This window comes from Salvelinus sp. IW2-2015, linkage group LG3 (assembly GCF_002910315.2).
Source record: "Salvelinus sp. IW2-2015 linkage group LG3, ASM291031v2, whole genome shotgun sequence".
Classification (NCBI taxonomy): Eukaryota; Metazoa; Chordata; class Actinopteri; order Salmoniformes; family Salmonidae; genus Salvelinus; species Salvelinus sp. IW2-2015.
Window position 1 is genome coordinate 11,981,806 of NC_036840.1, and position 22,359 is coordinate 12,004,164.

At 43.1% G+C, this 22,359-nt stretch overlaps 1 protein-coding gene across 1 annotated transcript; it reads left to right on the forward strand.

Moving 5' to 3' along the window:
- Positions 1-13: 13 nt before the first annotated feature.
- On the forward strand, positions 14-18,119 carry LOC111950749 (transmembrane protein 168-A). Its single transcript, XM_023968617.2, has 5 exons — positions 14-122; positions 518-1,820; positions 8,153-8,295; positions 14,122-14,396; positions 16,016-18,119. The coding sequence occupies exons 2-5, from the start codon at positions 657-659 to the stop codon at positions 16,561-16,563; spliced, it is 2,130 nt and encodes a 709-aa protein (XP_023824385.1). The 5' UTR covers positions 14-122; positions 518-656; the 3' UTR covers positions 16,564-18,119.
- Positions 18,120-22,359: the final 4,240 nt, after the last annotated feature.

Consider the following 22,359-nt stretch of genomic DNA (forward strand, 5'->3'; position numbering starts at 1 on the left):
AACCACATTCGTTTTCTCTGCAAACGCAAAATCCCAGTTATGTTTGACTCATCATCCTTGCCGTAGTTTGGAGCCCGGAAACATCACGAACTGGAAACGAAAAAAGTTTTAAACAAACAAGAGTAAGCAACTCAATATTAATCTTTCGTTTTGTCATCGCTAGTTATTTGTGAATAGCTTTAATGATTTGAAGTAGTTTTACTGTGATGTCTCTGGAATTGTGAGAGATGTCATCACTTATTCAACCTTACGCCGCGTAACTAGGTAGCCATTGTTGTGCTATGTGGCATTCCTGTGCTATTGACAGCAGCACCTAGCAAGCAAGCTAGCTAACTGTCTCTAATCTTCTGTCAACAGCAACAGTGTACATGTTTATTGCTATGATAATTATAACGGTGTTTGTTTACTTGCTTGTCACCCAGCCAACATATGACAGCTAAATTAGGATGATTGTTGTGTTTATGATAATTCATGTACACATTTTTCACATTCCCAAAATATGTTCCTCCTTTCACAGTGGCTGAATAGCCTATTTCATCTGGATCTCATCCATAATGTTGCCTAAATTCAAGTGTCCCAGTCCGCTACAAAACCTACACAAGCTTGCTACTGTCAGTGTTATATCTGATCATTGAATCATGAGTCCCCCCAGTTGAATGTTCAGGAGGATCTGTTACTGCCTCAGCCACTGTCTCTACACAGCCATGTCACGCCTGGAGCCGGAGGAGGAGAGCGGGCCTGGGCATGAGCCCAGCAGGGAGGTGGACATGTGGTCGTCAGTGCGTTGCCTTGGTTACCTGTCCAGTTTCAACCTGATGGTGGCGGTATGCCTGGGCCTGTACGTCCGCTGGGAGCAGACAGACGAGCCCATGATCCTTGTTATCTTCATCCTGGGTCTCTTCGTCCTGGGCATCGCCAGCATCCTTTACTACTACTTCTCCATGGAGTCAGCCAGTCTAAGCCTCTTCCACCTGTGGTTTGGCTTCCTTCTGGGCCTCCTGTGCTTCCTCAATAGTCCCTCGCTGGAGAAGAATGTGAAGGAGCAGGCTACTAACTACCTACTGCTGGCTAGTGTGGCTTTGAGGACGGTGTGGGCCTTAACAGATAGGATAATGGGCTGCATTCACTATAAACCCACCCTGCTTTTGTCCGAGGAGCTCCTAGAACTCCTGGGCTTTGGCATTGCCAGCACCACCATGCTGTGGCACAAATCTATGGCCTTCATTGCCCTAGTGGTGGCGCTGGGGGCTCTGATCGTGGGCCTGCGTGTCAAGTCCCTCCTAGCCCTGCCCAACTTGGCCTGCTTTGCCCTGGTCACCTCCCTGCTGTTCTTCAAGGCCGTGGGGATAACCACCAATCCCTTCGCCCTGGGCTGCTACCTGGGCCGTCTGATATGTGACCCCCTCTTGGACGTCTATTTCAGCAGCCTGGGGGCCACCGAGCGCTGGCTGCCCCTGCTTTCCTGGGGWCGTGTCTGGCGTCGACTCTCCCTGCTCCCTCTGGGACTTGTGGAGATAGCCTTCTTCATCCTAGCCGCTCTAAAGATGAGCCATCTAGAACTGTGGTACCTGGTGATCCCTGGATTCTGTGTGTTTGGCCTGTTTTGGACAGTCTGCCATGTGGTGCTGCTGATCACACTATGGGGCTTCCACACCAAGCTGAGTGAATGTCAGAAAACGCGCTCGATCCAGCAGTCAGACACACGCAGCCTGGACCGGGTCATGGCCTCGCGGGGGATGAGACACTTCTGCCTGATCTCTGAACGCCTGGTCTTCTTCAGCCTGGTGTCCACAGCCATACTGGCAGCTGTGTCCTGGCAGGTAAGATGCTACATAGTGGTAAATGGTGAACTGGCAGGGTAATACAGTGCCTTGCAAAAGTATTCATCCCCCTTGGCGTTTTTCATATTTTGTTTCATTACAATCTGTAATTTAAATTGATTTTTATTTGTATTTCCTGTAATGGAAATACACAAAATAGTCCAAATTGGTGAAGTGAAMTGAAAAAAACAACTTGTTTAAAAAAAATATTCAAAATAAAAAACAGAAAAGTGATATTTGTATATGAATTCACCCCCTTTGCTATGAAGCCCCTAAATAAGATCTGGTGCAACCAATTACCTTCAGAAGTCACATAATTAGTTAAAGTCCACCTGTGTGCAATCACATGTCACATGATCTCAGTATATATACACCTGTTCTGAAAGGCCCCAGAGTCTGCAACACCACTACACCACTAAGCAAGGGGCACCACCAAGCAAGCGGCACCATGAAGGCCAAGGAGCTCTCCAAACAGGTCAGGGACAAAGTTGTGGAGAAGTACAGATCAGGGTTGGGTTATAAAAAAAAAAATCTGAAACTTTGAACATCCCACGGAGCACCATTAAATCCATTATAAAAAAATTGAAAGAATATGGCACCACAACAAACCTGTCAAGAGAGGGCCGCCCACCAACACTCACTGACCAGGCAAGGAGGGCATTAATCAGAGAGGCAACAAAGAGACCAAAGATAACCCTGAAGGAGCTGCAAAGCTCAACAGTGGAGATTTGAGTATCTGTCCATAGGACCACTAAGCTGTACACTTCACAGAGCTGGGTTTTATGGAAGAGTGGCCAGAAAAAAGCCATTACTGWAAAAAAAATAAGCAAACACGTTTGGTGTTCACCAAAAGGCATGTGGAAGACTCCCCAAACATATGGAAGAAGGTACTCTGGTCAGAGTAAAAATGTAGCTTTTTGGCCATCAAGGAAAACGCTATGTCTGGCGCAAACCCAACACCTCATCACCCCGAGAATACCATCCCMACAGTGAAGCATGGTGGTGGCAGCATCATGCTGTGAGGATGTTTTTCATCTGTAGGGTTTTGGAAACTGGTCAGAATTGAAGGAATGATGGATGGCGCTAAATCCAGGGAAATTCTTGAGGAAAACCTGATTCAGTCTTCCAGAGATTTGAGACTGGGATGGAGGTTCACCTTCCAGCAGGATAATGACCCTAAGCATACTGCTAAAGCAACACTCAAGTGGTTTAAGGGGAAACATTTAAATGTCTTTGAATGGCCTAGTCAAAGCCCAGACCTCAATCCAATTGAGAATATGTGGTATGACTTAAGGATTGCTGTACACCAGCGGAACCCATCCATCTTGAAGGAGCTGGAGCAGTTTTGCCTTGAAGAATGGGCAAAAATCCCAGTGGCTAGATGTGCCAAGCTTATAGAGACATACCACAAGAGACTTGCAGCTGTAATTTGCTGCAAAGGGTGGTTCTACAAAGTATTGGCTTTGGGGGGTGAATAGTTATGCAAGTTTTCAGTTTTTTTGTCTTATTTCTTGTTTGTTTCACAATAAAAAACATTTTGCAACTTCAAAGTGGTAGGCATGTTGTGTAAATCAAATGATACAAACCCCCCCAAAAATCTATTTTAATTCCAGGTTGTAAGGCCAAAAAATTAGAAAAATGTGACAGGGGGTGAATACTTTCGCAAGCCACTGTATATGTTAAACTAATGAATGAAAAGATGGATTGATAAATCAGTTGGTTTATTGATCAGCTGATTGATCGATTGAGTGATTGATCTGAGCTTTTCATTTATTTGGGTTTTTCCTCATTGAGAAGATTTTAATCATTTGAGAAGATTTTAATTATCTTATTCGAGACAGACCTGACCATGATAGCTGCATCGCCTAGTAACAAAGCAAGGCGAGTGGCATTGTCAACATTGAAACATCAAGCGTCACGTCATAAGCCCCAGAGACTGACGCTTGCTAGAGGCCTGGCATGCATTCACAAGACAGTCCCAAGCCGGAGAGGAGAGCTGCTTCTGCTCTCAACCGTGACCAAATTAATTAGCACTTTAATAAGCCTATCTCCTTACATAAAGAGCCATACATTATTTAGCTTTACTTGGTAATCTGCTCTTAGCATAACAGGCTACACTGAGGCAACTATTTGCCACATCATATAAGATCTCCAGCCAGCTTATACTACTGTACCTGTAGACTTCCAGTTATTGTGTTAATGTTAGGCGAGTAGSGTCATCATTGGCTCGCAAATAAAATAATGTAATTTCCTTCATACTGCACGCTGCAGAGACAGTAACATGCTATCCACGAGTTTGTCTGGGTAGGTAGAAAACAAATTGTCAGAATCTCGCTGTATCCCTTTAAGCTATGACCCACCATTTATTTTAATCATGAGCAAAAGCTGTTGGTTTTCTACCTAAAGTTGCAGTGGGTCCATTTAAAGGCCCTGAGCAGTCAAAAATGTGATTTCCTGTGTTTTATATATTTCCACACTATGAGGTTGGAATAATACTGCGAAATTGTGAAAATGATAATGCCCTTTTAGTGCCCTCAGACGAACCATCAGAGACAAAGCTTCACTTCAGGATTAAGATTGAATCCTACTACACCGGCTCTGATGCTTGTCGAATGTGGCATGGCTTGAAAACTATTACAGACTACAAAGGGAAACCCAGACACAAGCTGCCTAGTGACGCGAGCCTATCAGACGAGCTAAATGCCTTTTATGCCTGCTTCGAGGCAAGCAACACTGAAGCATGCATGAGAGCACCAGCGGTTCCAGATGACTGATGTGAGCAAGACCTTTAAACAGGTCAACATTCACAAAGCCGCTGGACCAGAAGGATTACCATGACGTGTAATTCAAAGCATGCGCAAACTAACTGGCAAGTGTCTTCACTGACATTTTCAACCTCTCCCTGACCGAGTCTGTAACCTACATGTTGAAAGCAGACCACCATAGTCCCTGTGCCCAAGAAAGCAAAGGTAACCTGCCGAAGTGATTACCGCCCCATAGCACTCGTGTCGGTAGCCAAGAAGTGCTTTGTAAGGCTGGTCATGGCTCACATCAACATCATCATCCCGGATACCCTAGACCCACTCCAATTTGCATACCGCCCCAACAGATCCACAGATGACGCAATTTCTATCGCACTCCACACTGCCCTTTCCCATTTGGACAAAGGGAACGCCTATGTGGGAATGCTGGTCATTGACTACAGCTCAGTGTTCAACACCATAGTGCCCACAAAGCTCATCACTAAGCTAAGGACCCTGGGACTAAACACCTCCCTCTGCAACTGGATCCTGGACTTCCTGACGGGCCACCCCCAGGTGGTAAGGGTGGGCAACAACAGGTCTGCCACGCTGATCCTCAACACTGGGGTCCCTCAGGGGTGTGTGCTTAGTCCCCTCCTGTACTCCCTGTTCACCCACGACTGCGTAGCCAAACACGACTCCCAACACCATCATTAAGTTTGCTGATGACACAACAGTGGTAGGCCTGATCACCAACAACGATGAGACAGCCTATAGGGAGGAGGTCAGAGACCTGGCAGCGTGGTGCCAGGACAACAACCTCTCCCTCAATGTGATCAAGACAAAGGAGCTGATCGTGGACTACAGGAAAAGGTGGGCTGAAYGGGCCCCCATTAACATAGAGGGGGCTGTAGTGGAGCGGGTCGAGAGTTTCAAGTTCCATGGTGTTCACATCACCAACGAACTATCATGGTCCAAACACACCAAGACAGTCGTGAACAGGGCACGACAACACCTTTTCCCCCTCAGAAGACTTAAAGGATTTCACATGGGTCCCCAGATCCTCAAAAAGCTATACAGCTGCACCACCAAGAGCATCCTGACCGGTTGCATCACCGCCTGGCATGGCAACTGTTCGGCATCTGACCGTAAGGCGCTACAGAGGGTAGTGCGTACGGCCCAGTACATCACTGGGGCCAAGCTTCCTGCCTTCCAGGACCTATATATTAGGCGGTGTCAGAGGAAAGCCCAAAAAATTGTCTTAGACTGTTCTCTCTGCTACCGCACGGCAAGCTGCTACTCGCCGTTTATTATCTATGCATAGTCATTCCACCCCTACCTACATGTACATATAACCTCAACTAACCTGTACCCCTGCACATTAACTAGGTACCGGTACCCCCCTTATATAGCCCCGTTATTGTTACTTTTTAATCATTTTTTACTTTAGTTTATTTGGTAAATATTTTTTTAACTCTTTCTTGAACTGCACTGTTGGTTAAGGACTTGTAAGTAAGTATTTCACGTTAAGGACTACACCTGTTGTATTCGGCACATGTGACAAATAAAATAAAGTTTGATTTGAAAAGGCCGCCTGAAATTTCTGCCTGTTTTGGTGGGATGGAGATTTGGCCTGACTGTTGACATCACCAGACGGTAAATTAGTAARTAGACCAATAAGAAACCGTTCCAAATTTCTCAGCTAGTTTAAATTTTYCCCTCCCTACTCAGACCACTCCCAGACAATCCTAGCAAAATTCTTGCTTGAGAAATTGGTCTTTGCTAAGAAGCTTTTTTTGTTTGTTATTTTTGACCATTTTAATTTAAAACAACCACAATCAAGGTACTTAATTGTTACTCAGAAATTATTTGATATTGGAATAAAAAACGACCTTTAATAAGCGCAAGAGACCTGCAAAATGTATAAAAGGCTGTGGCAATACGAGCAGGAACAGCAGCATTTAGTGGACAAAACCTGGTACTCTCACACTAATTTATGGGGAGAAAAAGSTTCATAAGCGTCATAATACTTGTAAAACAGAGAACTGATACTGTACACTGGCAGTTGGAATGGGCTTGGTTTGGGTGGGGTACATGGGTGGCTTTTGGCGATTTATTTGGATTCCTCACATCTTAGTAATTTTTATTAGTTTGGTCCAAATCAGATGTTGGGTATCATATTTAAATAATATTATATGAATCCTATGATTGAAATGGACAATTAGCTTAATTGCTCAGAGTTCAAATAGTCTTTTCAACAAAATAATGTTTGCAGGAATGCGACAGAAACTATTTCAACAACAATCGGAGATGGTGGGTGTCATGGCTTGCTGAAATGGAACTACCCTTAAAGAGATTMTCCTGTACCTTTTGTATACTTTTTAGCCAGTTGTTCTGAAAATATTACTCACGAGCCAAAAGTGGTCTCCAAAAATGGCGTACTACGTCACATATGTGCAGCTATGTGCACCACGTAATTACTCTCTCCCTCTCGCTCTCTCTCTGCTGTGTCCACTGAGTCGTTGGGGCCGCACTGCAACCTCTTTGGATAACGGTGGGCAGGTGTCTTGCTAGCTGTCACACAAATGCGAGGGGCTGAAGCTTATTGGCTAGAACTCTAATTGCTAGGAGTCTGGCCCATGTGGGGGGGAAATGTAGGGAAAATGGCGCAGCTTCAAGAAAGCAGTCACTTTTAAACTAGGGATTTTGTGGCTAATTAAGGTGACAGTAATTCTGCCTATAGATGATGCATGTATGAACTACACATTGACACATCCACAAAGTGGGAGATTAAATATTTATATTTCTTAGTCACCAAAGTACTGGAGCATGTCTTTAAGCAATGATACTTACCCACCCACACACTCAACATAGTAAAATATACAATTCAGTGTCCGTGTTACCAAACATGTAGGCCTAGCTATAGCCTTGAAGAATTTTTCTTTAATCTAGGCCTTGCTCTACAATAAAAGGGCTTGAAGGCTGGGATGGCATAAGAGCTTCAGTGTTGCTATGTCAAATGAGGACTGAGGAGATGATGATGGACCAGCTGTGAGGCCTTGGGCAGTCGGAGCTGAATTTAACAAGAGGTCTGCTGCCTCCATCCTAACTAATAATGAAGCAGTGAGCTCTGAAGTGATGTGGTAACCTTGCTGGTGCCTCGCTAATTGGACAAGTCAGATTGAGGGAAGAGTTAATAAGGATTTTAATTGCAAATGTGAATGTAGCACAAGTCTAATTGAAGAAACACAAGGCTACGTGGAAATCGTCATGGCAACATCATAAAATAATTTAGATGCCTATTGTTTCTGTGTAATTTGTGTTTATTTACTGAATTTTAACAGCTTGGTGAATTTGTATAACAGAGTCCATTGGGTAGGCCTATAGTCTAAGTGAATTCCAAGGCCACAATCTATCTTTGAAAAGGCTTCATTCTCACTCATTCCCACATCTTCACTTGAGTGTCTTTGAAGGGTGTTTTGAGCTGAAGCCTTGTGATGGAATTGTTTTATGTCTGTATCTAAATAGCTAAATTCTCTTGTTTCAAAACATTTTTAAAAATCACAAATGAAATGCTCTCTTGTGTTCCAGCCCTCAAATGGTGTGTTCATGAGTGTGTTCCTGGTGGTCCTCCCTCTGGAGTCTCTGGCCCACGGGCTCTTCCATGAGCTGGGCAGCTGCCTGGGGGGCACATGTGTGGGCTACGCTCTCGTCATCCCTACCAGCTACAGCAGGTATTTAACCGTACACACACACATATAAAGACTACGTAGACACATGTACACTGAACTCTCTCTCTCTCACACACACACACACACACACACACACACACACACACACACACACACACACACACACACACACACACACACACACACACACACACACCAGGGTCTCTGTTAGCCGGTAATAGCCAGCTTTTGGCAAAAACAAATACATTTGCAAATACATGCTTATCGGTCTATAAGTTAATGTGCAACATTTTGTGGAATGAAATTGTCGCGTGTGTATTTTCATTAGTCGTTATGTTTATCACACGCCACAGCATACAGATACAGAGCATATGAGCGGAAAATTTGTCACACAGCTAGAGGTCGACCGATTAATTGGCATGGCCGACTAATTGGGGTCGATTTCAAGTTTTCATAACAATTGGTCATCTGCATTTTTGGATGCTGATTATGGCCAATTACATTGCATTCCACGAGGAAACAGCGTGGCAGGCTGACCACCTGTTACGCGAGTGCAGCAATGAGCCAAGGTAAGTTGCTAGCTTGTATTAAACTTATCTTATAAAAAAAACAATCAATCTTAATATAATCACTAGTTAACTACACATGGTTGATGATATTACTAGATTAACTAGCTTGTCCTGCGTTGCATATAATCAATGCTGTGCCTGTTAATTTTGTCATCGAATCACAGCCTACTTCGCCAAACGGGGGATGATTTAACAAAAGCGCATTGGCGAAAAAAGCACAATCGTTGCACGGATGTACCTAACCATGAATATCAATGCCTTTCTTAAAATCAATACACAGACGTATAWTTTTTTATACCTGCATATTTTGTTAAAATAAATTCATGTTAGCAGGCAATATTAACTAGGGAAATTGTGTCACTTCTCTTGCGTTCATTGCACGCAGAGTCAGGGTATATGCAACAGTTTGGGCCGCCTRGCTCGTTGCAAACTAATTTGCCAAAATGTTACATAATTATGACATAACATYGAAGGTTGTGCAATGTAACAGCAATATYTAGACTTAGGGTTGCCACCCGTTAAATACGTAACGGTTCCGTAAATAAACGTTTTGTTTTYGAAATTGTAGTTTCCAGATTTGAMCATTTAAATGACCAAAGGCTCGTATTTCTGTGCTTATTATATTATARTTAAGTCTATGATTTGATATTTGATAGAGCATTCTGACTGAGCTGTGGTAAAGCGTCAGCAGGCTCRTAAGCATTCATTCAAACTTTACTGCGTTTGCCAGCAGCTCTTAGCAATGCTTGAGTCACAGCGCTATTTATGACTTCAAGCCTATCAACTCCTGAGATTAGGCTGGCAATACTAAAGTGCCTATTAGAACATCCAATAGTCAAAGGTATATGAAATACAAATGGTATAGAGAGAAATAGTCGACGCGTCATAATTCCTATAATAACTACAACCTAAAACTTCTTAACTGGGAATATTGAAGAACTGGGAGTATTGACCCACCAGCTTTCATGTGTTCTCATGTTCTGAGCAAGGAACTTAAACGTTAGCTTTTTTACATGGCACATATTGCACTTTTACTTTCTTCTCCAACACTGTGTTTTTGCATTATTTAAACCAAATTGAGCATGTTTCATTATTTATTTGAGACTAAGTAGATTTTATTTATGTATTATATTAAGTTAAAATTAAAGTGTTCATTGTTCATTCAGTATTGCTGTAATTGTCATTATTACAAATATCTAAAAATCGTCAGATTAATCGGTATCGGCTTTTTTTGGTCCTCCAATAATCGGTATTGTTGAAAAATCATAGTCGGTCAACCTCTACACACAGCGTGAAAACTGCTGCTACAGCTTCTCAAACAGCTCATTTGTTGCTGCTGGAGTGAAACTYGCTTTTATAAGCCCACTCATTGCGTAACAATTCTAAATGCAATTGCGTGTTAAACTGTTTTGATGGCCACGATTAAAAAGAGCTATTTTTATTTCTCAACTTGTAATTGAAGCACGCTTCCCATTCGCCATTCAAGTGCATATAGGCAACGGTATAGGCATGCTTCATGTCACACACCACTTTGCAATGAGCTGGAGCAGTATGCATTTTGAAAACATATATTTAACTGTTTGAAACCTTTTACTTCATATTATGAGGCATGTAGCCTATTTCTCTCATGTTCTATTGGTTTTCAAATCAACTTTCTTTCATTGTCCAGTAACCAAAGGCACAATCCTAAGCTGTGTTCGATACTAACCATACTATTTTTGATGTGAGTATATAGTATGGATATAGTTAGTATGCCAAAAGTTCTCGGATGTCGTACTAAATTCGCCAAAATACAAAGTGTACGAGCAGTGTAAACTATTTCCGTGCTTTTAGGGACCATAATGCAATTCTTCAGAAAATGGGTGTGGCTTCACAACGTTTTCAGATTTGAAGAAAATGTCGGGGAAAATGCAGCCAAAGTCCGACGAGAGCGGATACAAATGCATTGCTTTAACTAATTATGAAAAATGTTAAGAAAATGTTGAGCAATGTAATAAAGTCATGACTTTTCAAGTAAGTTACGTTGGCTGACAATTTGTTAACTACGCTCTCCTTATAAACAGCAYAGCATTACAGCAGTATGTACCGGTATGTTAGCTAGTTGGCTACTAATACATCAAACTTGCCAGGCAGTATTTTAACTATCTGATATCTAACTAACTATTTGCTATCTAACTATTCACATCATTCTTAGCTAAGTGGTATAGTCATTGTGTGTTTCAATGGACATTGTTAATTCTGGCTATCTACTCCGATTTCAGAACACTCTCGTCTGAGTGTGCCAGAGCGCAGAATAACTGATGAATTTACGAACACTCAACACCCGTTGAATATGGCCAGTGGCAGTAAACGTTGGCCATAAAAAGCATCATTAAATTGTTTCCAGTCACCAACGCTCTGGATAACAATTGTTACAATCACCAACTCTCTGGATAACAATTGTTACAATCACCAATGCTCTGGATAACATGAAAACAGCCTAACCAGCTCTGCTAGGGCAAGTAAAATGGTTAGAGTGAGGTGTTCTCTCATTTGTGTCTGGAAGTAGCTAGCCAACATCAGTTACTTAGCTTGGGTGCTTGACTGCCAGTGAATACTCGGATCAACACTACTCCCCGGCCAGAGTGTCCAGTGTGCGCTCTGAACGCTCCGAGAGCGAAACGCTCTGAATTTATGAACGGACAATCTGACAACACTCTGAATTTACGAACGCCCAGAGCACACTCTGTCACTCCAGATTGAATTTGCGAACACACCCGAAATCGTAAAATGTCTAGCTAGTAATTTGTTATGCTAACAAACTAGCAAGAGGTTGCATGGCAACATCATCAACTTCCGGTAGACAGGCAAAGCGCTAGTACGCTCAACTGAAACGATACCGTTCATTTACAGTATACTAAAATGAACTAATAGTATGTTGTATATACTCATGAAGTATGTAGAATACAGAATGTTAGTATGGGTATTCGAACACAGCTCTAGTCATATTTGCAACCCATGCTAGTTCTTGCATCTTTAGATCTCCCCTCTTTCCATATTTCTAACAGATATTTGTATCTCTGTCACATGAAACCGCTTGCATGTGCAGTTTGCGTTTGACAACTGTGTTTTTCCGCTAATTGCATTACGCAACAAACATATCTGCGTAGCTTACTGCCTTGTGTGCTTCGCTAAGCTTATACTGTGAAGAAATAATAGTTTATCAACATTTTAAGCTAAACGTTCTGATCTGTTGCATCAGCCTCATTGCTTTTAAATTTGTTTTAAAAATTATGTAGCCGAGGCCTACTAGTTGTATGAATTTGGGATCTATCATCTCACAACTGTCCCAGAGTCTGTTTGGAATATGCTATTTCTTTCTCGCATTGAACGACAAGCTGACCATAAGAGTAGGTAAACTTTTCGACTATGGGGGCTATTACATTGACATAGGCTAGTGATTTTGCTGCTTGTTACTCGTCTTGTTGGCTGATAAAAAGTAAATGTGGCTGTTATTCTTATCTTAAAAGTGCGCATGGAATTCGGTAAGAAGGACGCGCGCTGTTGCGTCCTGGAGTTGCATGTTCTGTGAAGATAAATAATCKAAATGTGATTTTTGTCAGTGGTTGGACGCCCTAATCAGGTTACGCGCCCAAATGCATATGGGTCCGGTAAATTTCTCAAATGTCTGTTAAATTAAGATACTGCCGATCAAAAGTCAGACGCCACATTTTCCTAATGGAAACTCTGACACTCGTACACACACACACACACACACAATGCAGTATAGACACGTATACAGACCTCACATACACAGACACACATTCACTTTATTCTTCTCCACAATCATCAATCTTCCCTGCACCGAAGTTTWAAAAAATCAAAAAAATCTTAACTTTACAGCATCCAGAGGGACAGACCATAATTTCAATTCCCTCACTGGACAAACCAAGTGGAAAAATATCCCAATAAACATGACCCTAATGTTTTCCCCCTGAGGCTGCTCTCTCCCTGGCATACTAAGTGGCTGTGTATGGAAAATGTGTTTATGACCAGGCAGKGCCACTCTCTGTCCAAAATGGCACCCTATCACTTTGACTGGGACCCATAGTGCACTACTTTTGACTAGAGCCCTATGTAGGGAATAGGGTGCCATTTCAGACTSTGCCTCTACGATGTTAAAAGGGCTTTATAAATAAATGCGATTGATTTGATTGACCTCTGTGCTAGGGCAGATGCAGGCCCGTACATCTGCTCTGTATGCCAGGGCTGTGGATGTAGGCCCCAGCGGGAGACCAGAGMGCATGTWGAGAATATAGCAGTGTATCATCTTCCCAAGCAGTGTTTGATTGGCTCAGATCATGTTTTTACAATGGTGAGGGCCCCTTGGGAGGAGGAGGAGAAGGGAACGGCGAGGGACAGAGAACAAAGGAGAGAAAGTCAGACAGGGACAAAGTGAGAGAGGGTGCAGGGGAGAGAGAGAGCGAGAGAGACCAGGCTTTTAGAGAGGGAGGACAGAGGGAAGGAGATAGCGAGAGACTAATATGTTTCCATCTTTGAATAGATAAGACCTAGGCCAGGTTAGTGAAACAAATCTGTCACGTCAGCCTCCAACAGCCACGTTATCCACTGTCCCCAGTCATCTCAATACAACTACTCAGTCAAAATCAACTCATTATTTAAACAGAACTCTCCAATCTATCCAGCCCAAAGTCTCTCTCAAGATCATAATAACTCTGCTTTAAGATGACATTTTGAGTTTTGAGTTATGTAGATGTCTCTATGATTGAATGGAGAAAGTCGTGAGTAATGACAGGGACAGAGATGCAGAGTGAGTGGGGCTATATTGGGTGACGGAGACTGGGGCAGCCTTGACTCCTGGCCTCATGCCTGGTGCTGTGGGATGGAGAGAAAGAGGTGTGCCGGATCAAACAGGTGGCTCTGTCTTAACCTCCGAATCTTGTTGTTGGGTCAGGACTCATCTCCATCTTTATTCTCACTCATCGTAGCCCTACTCACACATGCACATGCACATGCGCACAGACACACACACACACACACACACACACACACACACACACACACACACACACACACACACACACACATTCATATTATCTCATATTCCATCTCTGTCTCATATTCCATCACTGTACTGCCAGTGCCTTCACCTGTGTTCCTTTTCTTACTCTACATTCTCCTCGTCTTCCTCTTTCCAATTCCGCTCTCCATCTCCACTTGCCATTCTCTCCTCATATTCATTCTCGTTCCCTCCTTTCCTCCACCCATCCTCTCATCCTTCTCTCCTTTCCCTCCACAGCCCAGACGGCCAGCCCACCCTCCTACCGCCGGACCGGGTGCAGGAGCTGAACGTGCGCTCCACGGGCATGTTGAACAGCGTGCAGCACCTCTTCTCCCACCACATGATCGAGACGTTTGGCTGTGACTACTCCACCAGCGGGGTGACTTTGGAGGCCCTGCAGGCCAAACTCAAGGCCTTCCTGGAGCTTCGCACGGCCGACGGGCCCCGCCATGATACATACGTGGTGTTCTACAGCGGGCATACGCAGCGCACCGGGGCCTGGGCACTGGCAGGTGAGGGTCACCATGGCTGGTTGGCTGGCTGGTTGGCTGGCTGATTGGCTGCCTCTAATCAACGCTCAGAAACCAGCAGACAAGCTTCTTGCCTCTCTATCTCTCATCGTCTATCAGTGTTTATTTTACACCTATTTATTTCCAGACTAGATCAAACATGGAAAAAAACAAATACAGGATCAAATTAAGGTTATATGTTTGAATAAAACATGAGGATGAGTGTAGAATACTATATTTTTGTTTTGACAAACATTTTTAAAGTTTTTCATTCGTTTTTGAGAAATGTCTGGAACAACAGCAGTAGTTAGAACAAGTACAACATATTTAGTAGTCTGCCAGATACAGTGTGTGCCCCTACTTTTCATTAATCCATGGCGACTCTTAGTTGAAATGACGAGTCCAACATTTTCCCAGTGTGATAACTGAAGTTTGTCTTCAGTGGCTGCCAACACACGCCCACGCTTTATCACTGCACGGTGCAAGACAAGCTCACTGACAATTAAACATGACTTGACCATTAATGTACTCCCACTCGTAATTTTTCCCTTTCAACATGAACCTAGACAATTTTGACCCTTTTGTCTTTAATTTCCATTACTTGCTCACCACCTACCTTAACCACCTACCTTAATCAAATACATGCAGACAGTCGTCGTGGCTCATCGAGCAAGTCAGCTGTAATAAGTGTAGTTAATTAGTATTATTATTAACCCATTAACCAATTATTATTTAATGGACTAACGAAGGAATATATTTGTATCATACTGTACATTCTAAGCTATGATTACAGTAACTTTTAAAACCTTTGTTATCAAACTAGCTACTAAACTCCTAACATGCAGGCTCAATAAAAAAAACTTGTATGTATTGTCCTCCTAACGATACAGATCCAACCTAAGTCGTCTAGTAATATGTGTCAAAACATCAACGTGGCCACAGTATACCRCCCCACTGCTCCCCTGAAACCCAAATTGTACTTTAAGCATCAGTGTGTCGCGACCACACAGTATCACTCCTCCTAACCAGTCCCTTTCTGAGCAGCTCCCAAACTGTAAAGAAATATCTTGGCACCATCTACGGGCACCTCTTAATCTTCCTGCCATGGAGCACACTGCCGTATTAATCCTCATGAAGGATACTGCGTGTCATACCCCGTGTCACAGTGTTTGAGCAGTGGAGGCYGAGTGGAAAACAACCTGGGCCCTGGCTGGCGTTGGAGCTTTACAGAACGGACTGGGATGAGCGGGGTGGGGGAGATGTGTTGTTTCTCTGGCACTCACACTCAATCACACAGGCTACTCACGTGCACAAATACACACTCGTACGCCGCTCACGTTTCTGCCACAGAGGAAGGGTGCCCAAACAGAGAGCAGTCCCTATAACTCAACTTAAGTGCCTTAGACTAGGGATAGGCCATACAGGTGTGTAGTTGTAGATGGTACTCAGAATAACGATAGAGAGGATTTGACAAATAACTTGACTATTCACATGTTCCTTTTGTTTACATTGTGCRTGTTCTGATATAGAACATATCAGCTGTTYGCAAATGGTTGTTCCTTGTTTGTCCCAGCCTAAGACTAGGTTGTGKTTACTACAATGTTTATTTCTCTCTCTACCAGGAGGAGACTCTCTGCGTCTGGAGCAGCTGCTGGAGTGGTGGAAGGAGAAGAACAGCGGCTTCACCTCCCGTCTCATCCTGGTCCTGGACACAGAGAACTCCATGCCCTGGGTAAAGGAGGTCCGCAGGACGGAGGGAGTCTACTTGGCCGTGCAAGGGGCCGAGCTCGCCCCCGCCGGCGACATCGAAGGCAGGGACGCCCCCCGCCTCGGGGACTTCACCTCGGAGTGGGTGGAGTTCAACTGCAACCCGGACAGCACCACCCAGTGGTCGGAGAAGGACAGGACGGTGGCGGCGGCCTACGGCGTGTCGAAGCACTGGAGCGACTACACGCTCCATCTTCCCACAGGGAGCGACGTGGCCGAGCACTGGAAGACCCACTTCCCCCAGGCTACCTATCCTCTGGTGCACCTATCCAACTGGTGCTGTGGGCTCAACCTCCTCTGGCTGTGTGGAGTGTGTCTGAAGTGCTTCAGAAGATTCAAACTGGGCTGGTTCCCTCCCAATATACTAGACACGGGACAGGGCATCAAACTGGTCCACTCATAGAGTGACTGAGCTGTCTGTCTGCCTGGGAGATCACTTGCCTGACCACTCACCCTGAATTGAATTCCTCTGCTCTATCTATCGCTACATACTTTGTCTGAAGCTGTCATCCTAGAATTTGACTTCAAAACAAATTCGTCAATGATTGGATCGTCTATAACAAATCTAACCAATCAGAGAATCAAAGTTGATAACGTCATCAGGTAGTCCGGCTCTGGCCGAACCCATCGGTTTCTGGGACCGATCAGATTGGTCAGATTGTGTTCGCATTCTAGAAATCGTCGGGGGGGGTGGTAAAACATCAGTTTGACGGAGCAATGTGGATGAGTAGCCAGGCAAGGAGATCACAATGGAGTTTCAGCAGGTAGCCTAGCGGTTAAGAGGGTTGGGCAAGTAACCGAAAGGTCGTTGGTTCAAATCCCAGAGCCGACTAGGTGAACAATCTGTCGACGTGCCCTTGAGCAAGGCACTTAACCCTAATTGCTCCTGTACGTTGCTCTGGATAAGAGCGTCTGCTAAATGGCTAAAATGTAAATGTGTTGCCCACCATCAGTATCTATGGTAAGTTATGTGTAGACAATCACCAATAGAATATGTGGTAAAGAGTCACCACAATAGGCCTGCTTTCTATGGTAAAGCTATAGACAATCACCGCAATCAGTCTTATTGCCATAGACTTCTACCATACTAGTATGGGCCTTGTATCTAATGGTACAAGTAGACAATCTCCACAATATTCTGTGTATCTATGGTTTACTGACATCCACCCTACGTGCCTTCTGTTACTTTGTAAATTGAACTTTCTTGGGACATTTATTTTGAAAATGTAATATATCATTATTTCATACGTGTTTTTTCTGGGAAGATTTTTGTAAATTGTCATATGTTTATTTCCCCTTTTGAAACTGATAGTATACAGATTTTTACCATTAAAATGTCTAGCCAAAGATTTTGGGACAATTTTCAAGAGTTGTGTCTTGCCTTGCGTTTGGTATTGGTTTCTGTTGACTGACTATTTAAAATTATGAGATGAAAGCCTTATTACCTTATTTTAGCACCCRATTCTGTTCCATTAGATGGATCACAACAAATGTGGTTAATTCATTGATTTGTTTTTTTTAAACATAAATTTTATAAATGTGCTGCATCAGTGTGAGTAGGAGGAGGGAGTGTTGACAATTGGTCATCCTGACAGGATCCATATAGCTGCAGGGATATACAGTACACAGCTCCCTGCCTGGCACCAGTTTGCAGTTGTTTTGGAGTCAAATCCACTTTTAAAACAATGACTCACCATTGAATCACTGTGCCCTCATTGGTTGCGATGGCCACCTTTCTGCTTCATTTGGTGCTCTCTCTCATCTCTCTCGCTCTTTCGCTKCGATGCTGCCTTTATGACACACTGACGTTTATGCTAAAAAGGTCAAATTGTATTATTCTACATATAAATGAAAGCCAAGCTTTTTGTCTCGCTAGATCTTTGTTGTYCTGATAAGAACCGATGTGATGCCTTATCTCAGATTGTGCTGGAATAATAAAGTGAATATGTAAAAAGKTGATCACATATCTATTGAAAGTAATTGCCTTTTTGTAAAAAGCCTGTGCGGCTGAGCAACATTCGGGTATTTACCTGGGCATTGAAATGGGAAGTTTACCTCAGAAATTAAAAGAGTCTGTCAGGTTAGTTTGGAAAGCACGTTCAATGGGTTATAAATTGGGCCCAATCGCCCCTTACATAATTGCTTGTCTCTTAGTTGTGGTTTGAGAGGATAGGATGTGTAGAGAGAGGAGGATGCATAGAGCGAGAGAGGGAAAATAAAAAGCAGAGTGGGAAAGATGAATCATGAAATGGGGCATAAGAGAGAGCAGATGACCCAGAGGTGTCCCTAGCCATCCGTTCCAATTCCAGACATTACAATGGCATGGTTTACAGACACTGAGCAAATACAGAGCCTTGCTGTGTAAACGTTATTGTTGGCAGCAAATATTGGGTTTGGGAATGTAGAAGTCCGGACAGATGTTGTAGGAATAATTGTCCTGTGCTGCTGTAAAGAACTGTCAGTTCTCTCTCTCACTGGAGTGTCTAGCTGGACACACTTCAGTTTAGTTCCCCCTTTCCTCAACATGTTTGGTGGAAATTCAACACCAGGGACACCTTAAGTCAATGTTAAATGAATCACTCTTTATTATCTGTTTAGTGGAGAGGTTACAACAAACACGTGTGCAAAGTACAAGTCTGCCACTAGCTCCGCCAAGGTGGTCCCCTCAGCCCTCTTATATACCCCCCCCCCCAAAAAAACACATAGGCATGGTTCATAGGGTTGGTTCTTGCAGGTGACTGGCTGTTATCTCGCGGACTCATTTTCTCAAGAAACTATCTTGACTTCCAGATCATAGTCTGGGCATTCTGCCAATTGGTCTGTAGAGGAGGTCACAGTCACCTGCACGAAACCAAGAGGGAGTGAGAGAAGATGCATACTGTGTACAATTCAATGTACAATTCTTCAGAGCATAAAACGTTCCCTTAGTGTCTCCAAGGTAGAGCTGCTTTCGATGGTCACACTTGATGCATCTCATTGGTTTCATAGAGTAGGTCAGTGAACCGCGGCATGGTGCCTGGAAGATACTATTAGACTAGAGAGAGGAAGGGATGAAACAATGTTGATACGTTTTGGGATGAATAGAGAAAACTCCAGTGTCAGCTTTGCTGCTTTCATACAGGCCTGCATCCTCACACAGACACATGCACACACACTGTCTCTGTCTTGTCTTTCTATTGGCCAGGGCTGGAATAGAGTGCTGTTATTGGGTAAGGTCTGTGATCACGTATACAGGAGGAATCATTTATTGGAATATTAGATTCAAGGCTGGATTAATCTCCTAAACTGGATTCGGTAATAAAAGAGACTCTCTCTCTCTCTCTCTCTCTCTCTCTCTCTCTCTCTCTCTCTCTCTCTCTCTCTCTCTCTCTCTCTCTCTCTCTTTCTCTCTCTCTGCAGCCCACATCAATGTGCTGAGTCAGAGCCTGCCACTCACACACTGACAGTAGGACTACCCAGCATGCTTCATTCAGCAGCTGTGCCTCATCTGTACTGAGTGGGCAATTTGGGCCCGTCAGAAAATGTTTCCCTTATACAGGAAAAATAATGTGCGTGAGTGTTATCCAGACTGTATTTGAGCATTACTTAGCTGTATATCATGCTTTTGTAACCATGAATTAAGTCACTTGAAAGAAGTGTGCTTGAAAGAACCGAAACATTGACACAGCCCACAGTAGGAGGCCATGGGTAGAAAATCTTCKAGAAATCTTATTTCACTGCTAGACAACAACACACCAATATGAAAGGATTCACTGTCTTCATTTAACCATATCTACACAATAAGGCCAGCACACATCATTATTCCTAGTCTCACTCATTGTTTCCAAGCCTTTGCAATGTTGCAATATGAACCATCATGCAGTACTGTATGACCATGAGCTCATTCCACTCTTTCCTATTCAGAGGTATGGTCTATTCTCCTGTGTGTCCTTCAGGCCTTTAAGTGTGCTGCTCACAGTCATTCAGCATCTGCTCGTTGCGAGGGAAATCTACTGTAGATGTACAAATACAGAATTTCTCTCTCCTCTGTAAATGGGCCTGACCGGCTGCTGGAGTAATGGGATGAGATTATTGATTCATTCGATGCAGGACCGCTCCAACTTTCCCATCCAAAAAAAGACAGTTGACATTCCTGTGACATTGAAATGTCAGAGGCATTATCTCCAATCACAAGAGGTGAGGATGCGTTTAGTGGCCACTTAACCACTGAATGCTTTCCTCTCCACGTGATTATTTTATTTTAAAGGCGGCTGCCAAATACAAAACCTTCCATCCAGTTCATTTGTCCTTCCTTCATCCGGTAAGGAAATGAAACAAACTAGCTACCCTTTTGGTCTTTTGAAGTAAAAAGGTCTTTCTCTGTCTTTCYATCTATCTGTCTGTYTCCTTCATACCAATAGTATTCATTAACAACAGCACAATTCTATTGAATGAAGGAAATCATTGATTTAAATCTCTAAATCAAAGTATAGCCGTAACCAGATATATTTTAAGAGAGAAGTAAGAGTGAGACTTTTCTGAAAACCAGAAAGGGATTTCAAGCGTCAAAGGCCAAATATGTCAAAACTACATTCAAATCCGGAACTATTTCTACATCGCTGTGTGTAGTGATACATTTTCATACTTCACCAATACCATACATTCTAGTAAGTTGTAAGTATTACAGGATACTGCATTAGCCTCTGTCATTAGTACATGACCTTCTTCTTCTTCTCATCATGAACATCACGTGAGGAAGCCCAGAGATTCAACAGAGATGATTCCCCATAGGACCACGTGTCACATTTCAATGTTGTTATTCATCCTGTAATGTAACAAAACAACTAAACACCTGACCTAGCTAGGTTTATAAACAGAATATAACCAATTACCTAGATTTATTTGTAGGTTCCTTCCTTCTAGTAACCCAACCTTCCTTCTAGTAACCCAACCTTCCTTCTTTGTCAGACAAGGTATATAGTGCATTCAGAAAGTATTCAGACCCCTTGACTTTTTCCACATTTTGTTACATTACAGCCTTATTCTAAAATGTACAGTTGAAGTCGGGAAGTTTACATACACYTYAGCCAAATACATTTAAACTCAGTTTTTCACAATTCCTGATATTTAATCCTAGTAAAAATTCCCTGTTTTAGGTCAGCYWGGATCACCACTTTATTTTAAGAATGTGAAATGTCAGAATAATAGTAGAGAGAATGATTCATTTCAGCTTTTATTTCTTTCATCACATTCCCAGTGGGTCAGAAGTTTACATACACTCAATTAGTATTTAAAAAAACTTTTTGGTATTGTGTGTAATTTGACGAGAAATCAATAATACGGTTGAAGTCGGAAGTTTACATACACTTAGGTTGGAGTCATTAACTAGTTTTATAACCACTCCACAAATTCTTTTTGACAAGTCAGTTAGTACATCTACTTCGTGCATGTACAAGTAATTTTTCCAACAATTGTTGACAGATTATTTCACTTATAATTCACTGTATCACAATTCCAGTGGGTTAGAAGTTTACATACACTACATACACAATTGGAGGTGTAGCTGTGGATGTATTTCAAGGCCTACCTTTAACCTCATATGCCTCTTTGCTTGACATCATGGGAAAATCAAAAGCAATCAGCCAAGACCTCAGAAAAAGAATTGTAGACCTGCACAAGTCTGGTTCATCCTTGGGAGCAATTTCCAAATGACTGAAGGCACCACGCTCATCTGTACAAACAATAGTATCGCAAGTATAACACCATGGGATCAGCAGCCGTCATACCGCTCAGGAAGGAGACGCGTTCGGTCTCCTAGAGATGAATGTACTTTGGTGCGAAAAGTGTAAATCAATCCCAGAACAACAACAAAGGACCTTGTGAAGATACTGGAGGAACGGGTACAAAAGTATCTATATCCACTGTAAAACGAGTCATATATTGACATAACCTGAAAGGCCGCTCAGCAAGGAAGAACCACTGCCCAAAACCGCCATAAAAAGCAGACTACAGTTTGCAACTGCACATGGGGACAAACATCATACTTTTTGGAGAAATGTCCTCTGGTCTGATGAAACAAAAATATAACTGTTTGGCCATAATGCCATCGTTATGTTTGGAGAAAAAAGGGGGAATCTTGCAAGCCGAAGAACACCATCCCAACCGTGACGCATGGGGGTGGCAGCAATCATGTTGTGGGGCTTTTGCTGCAGGAGGATCA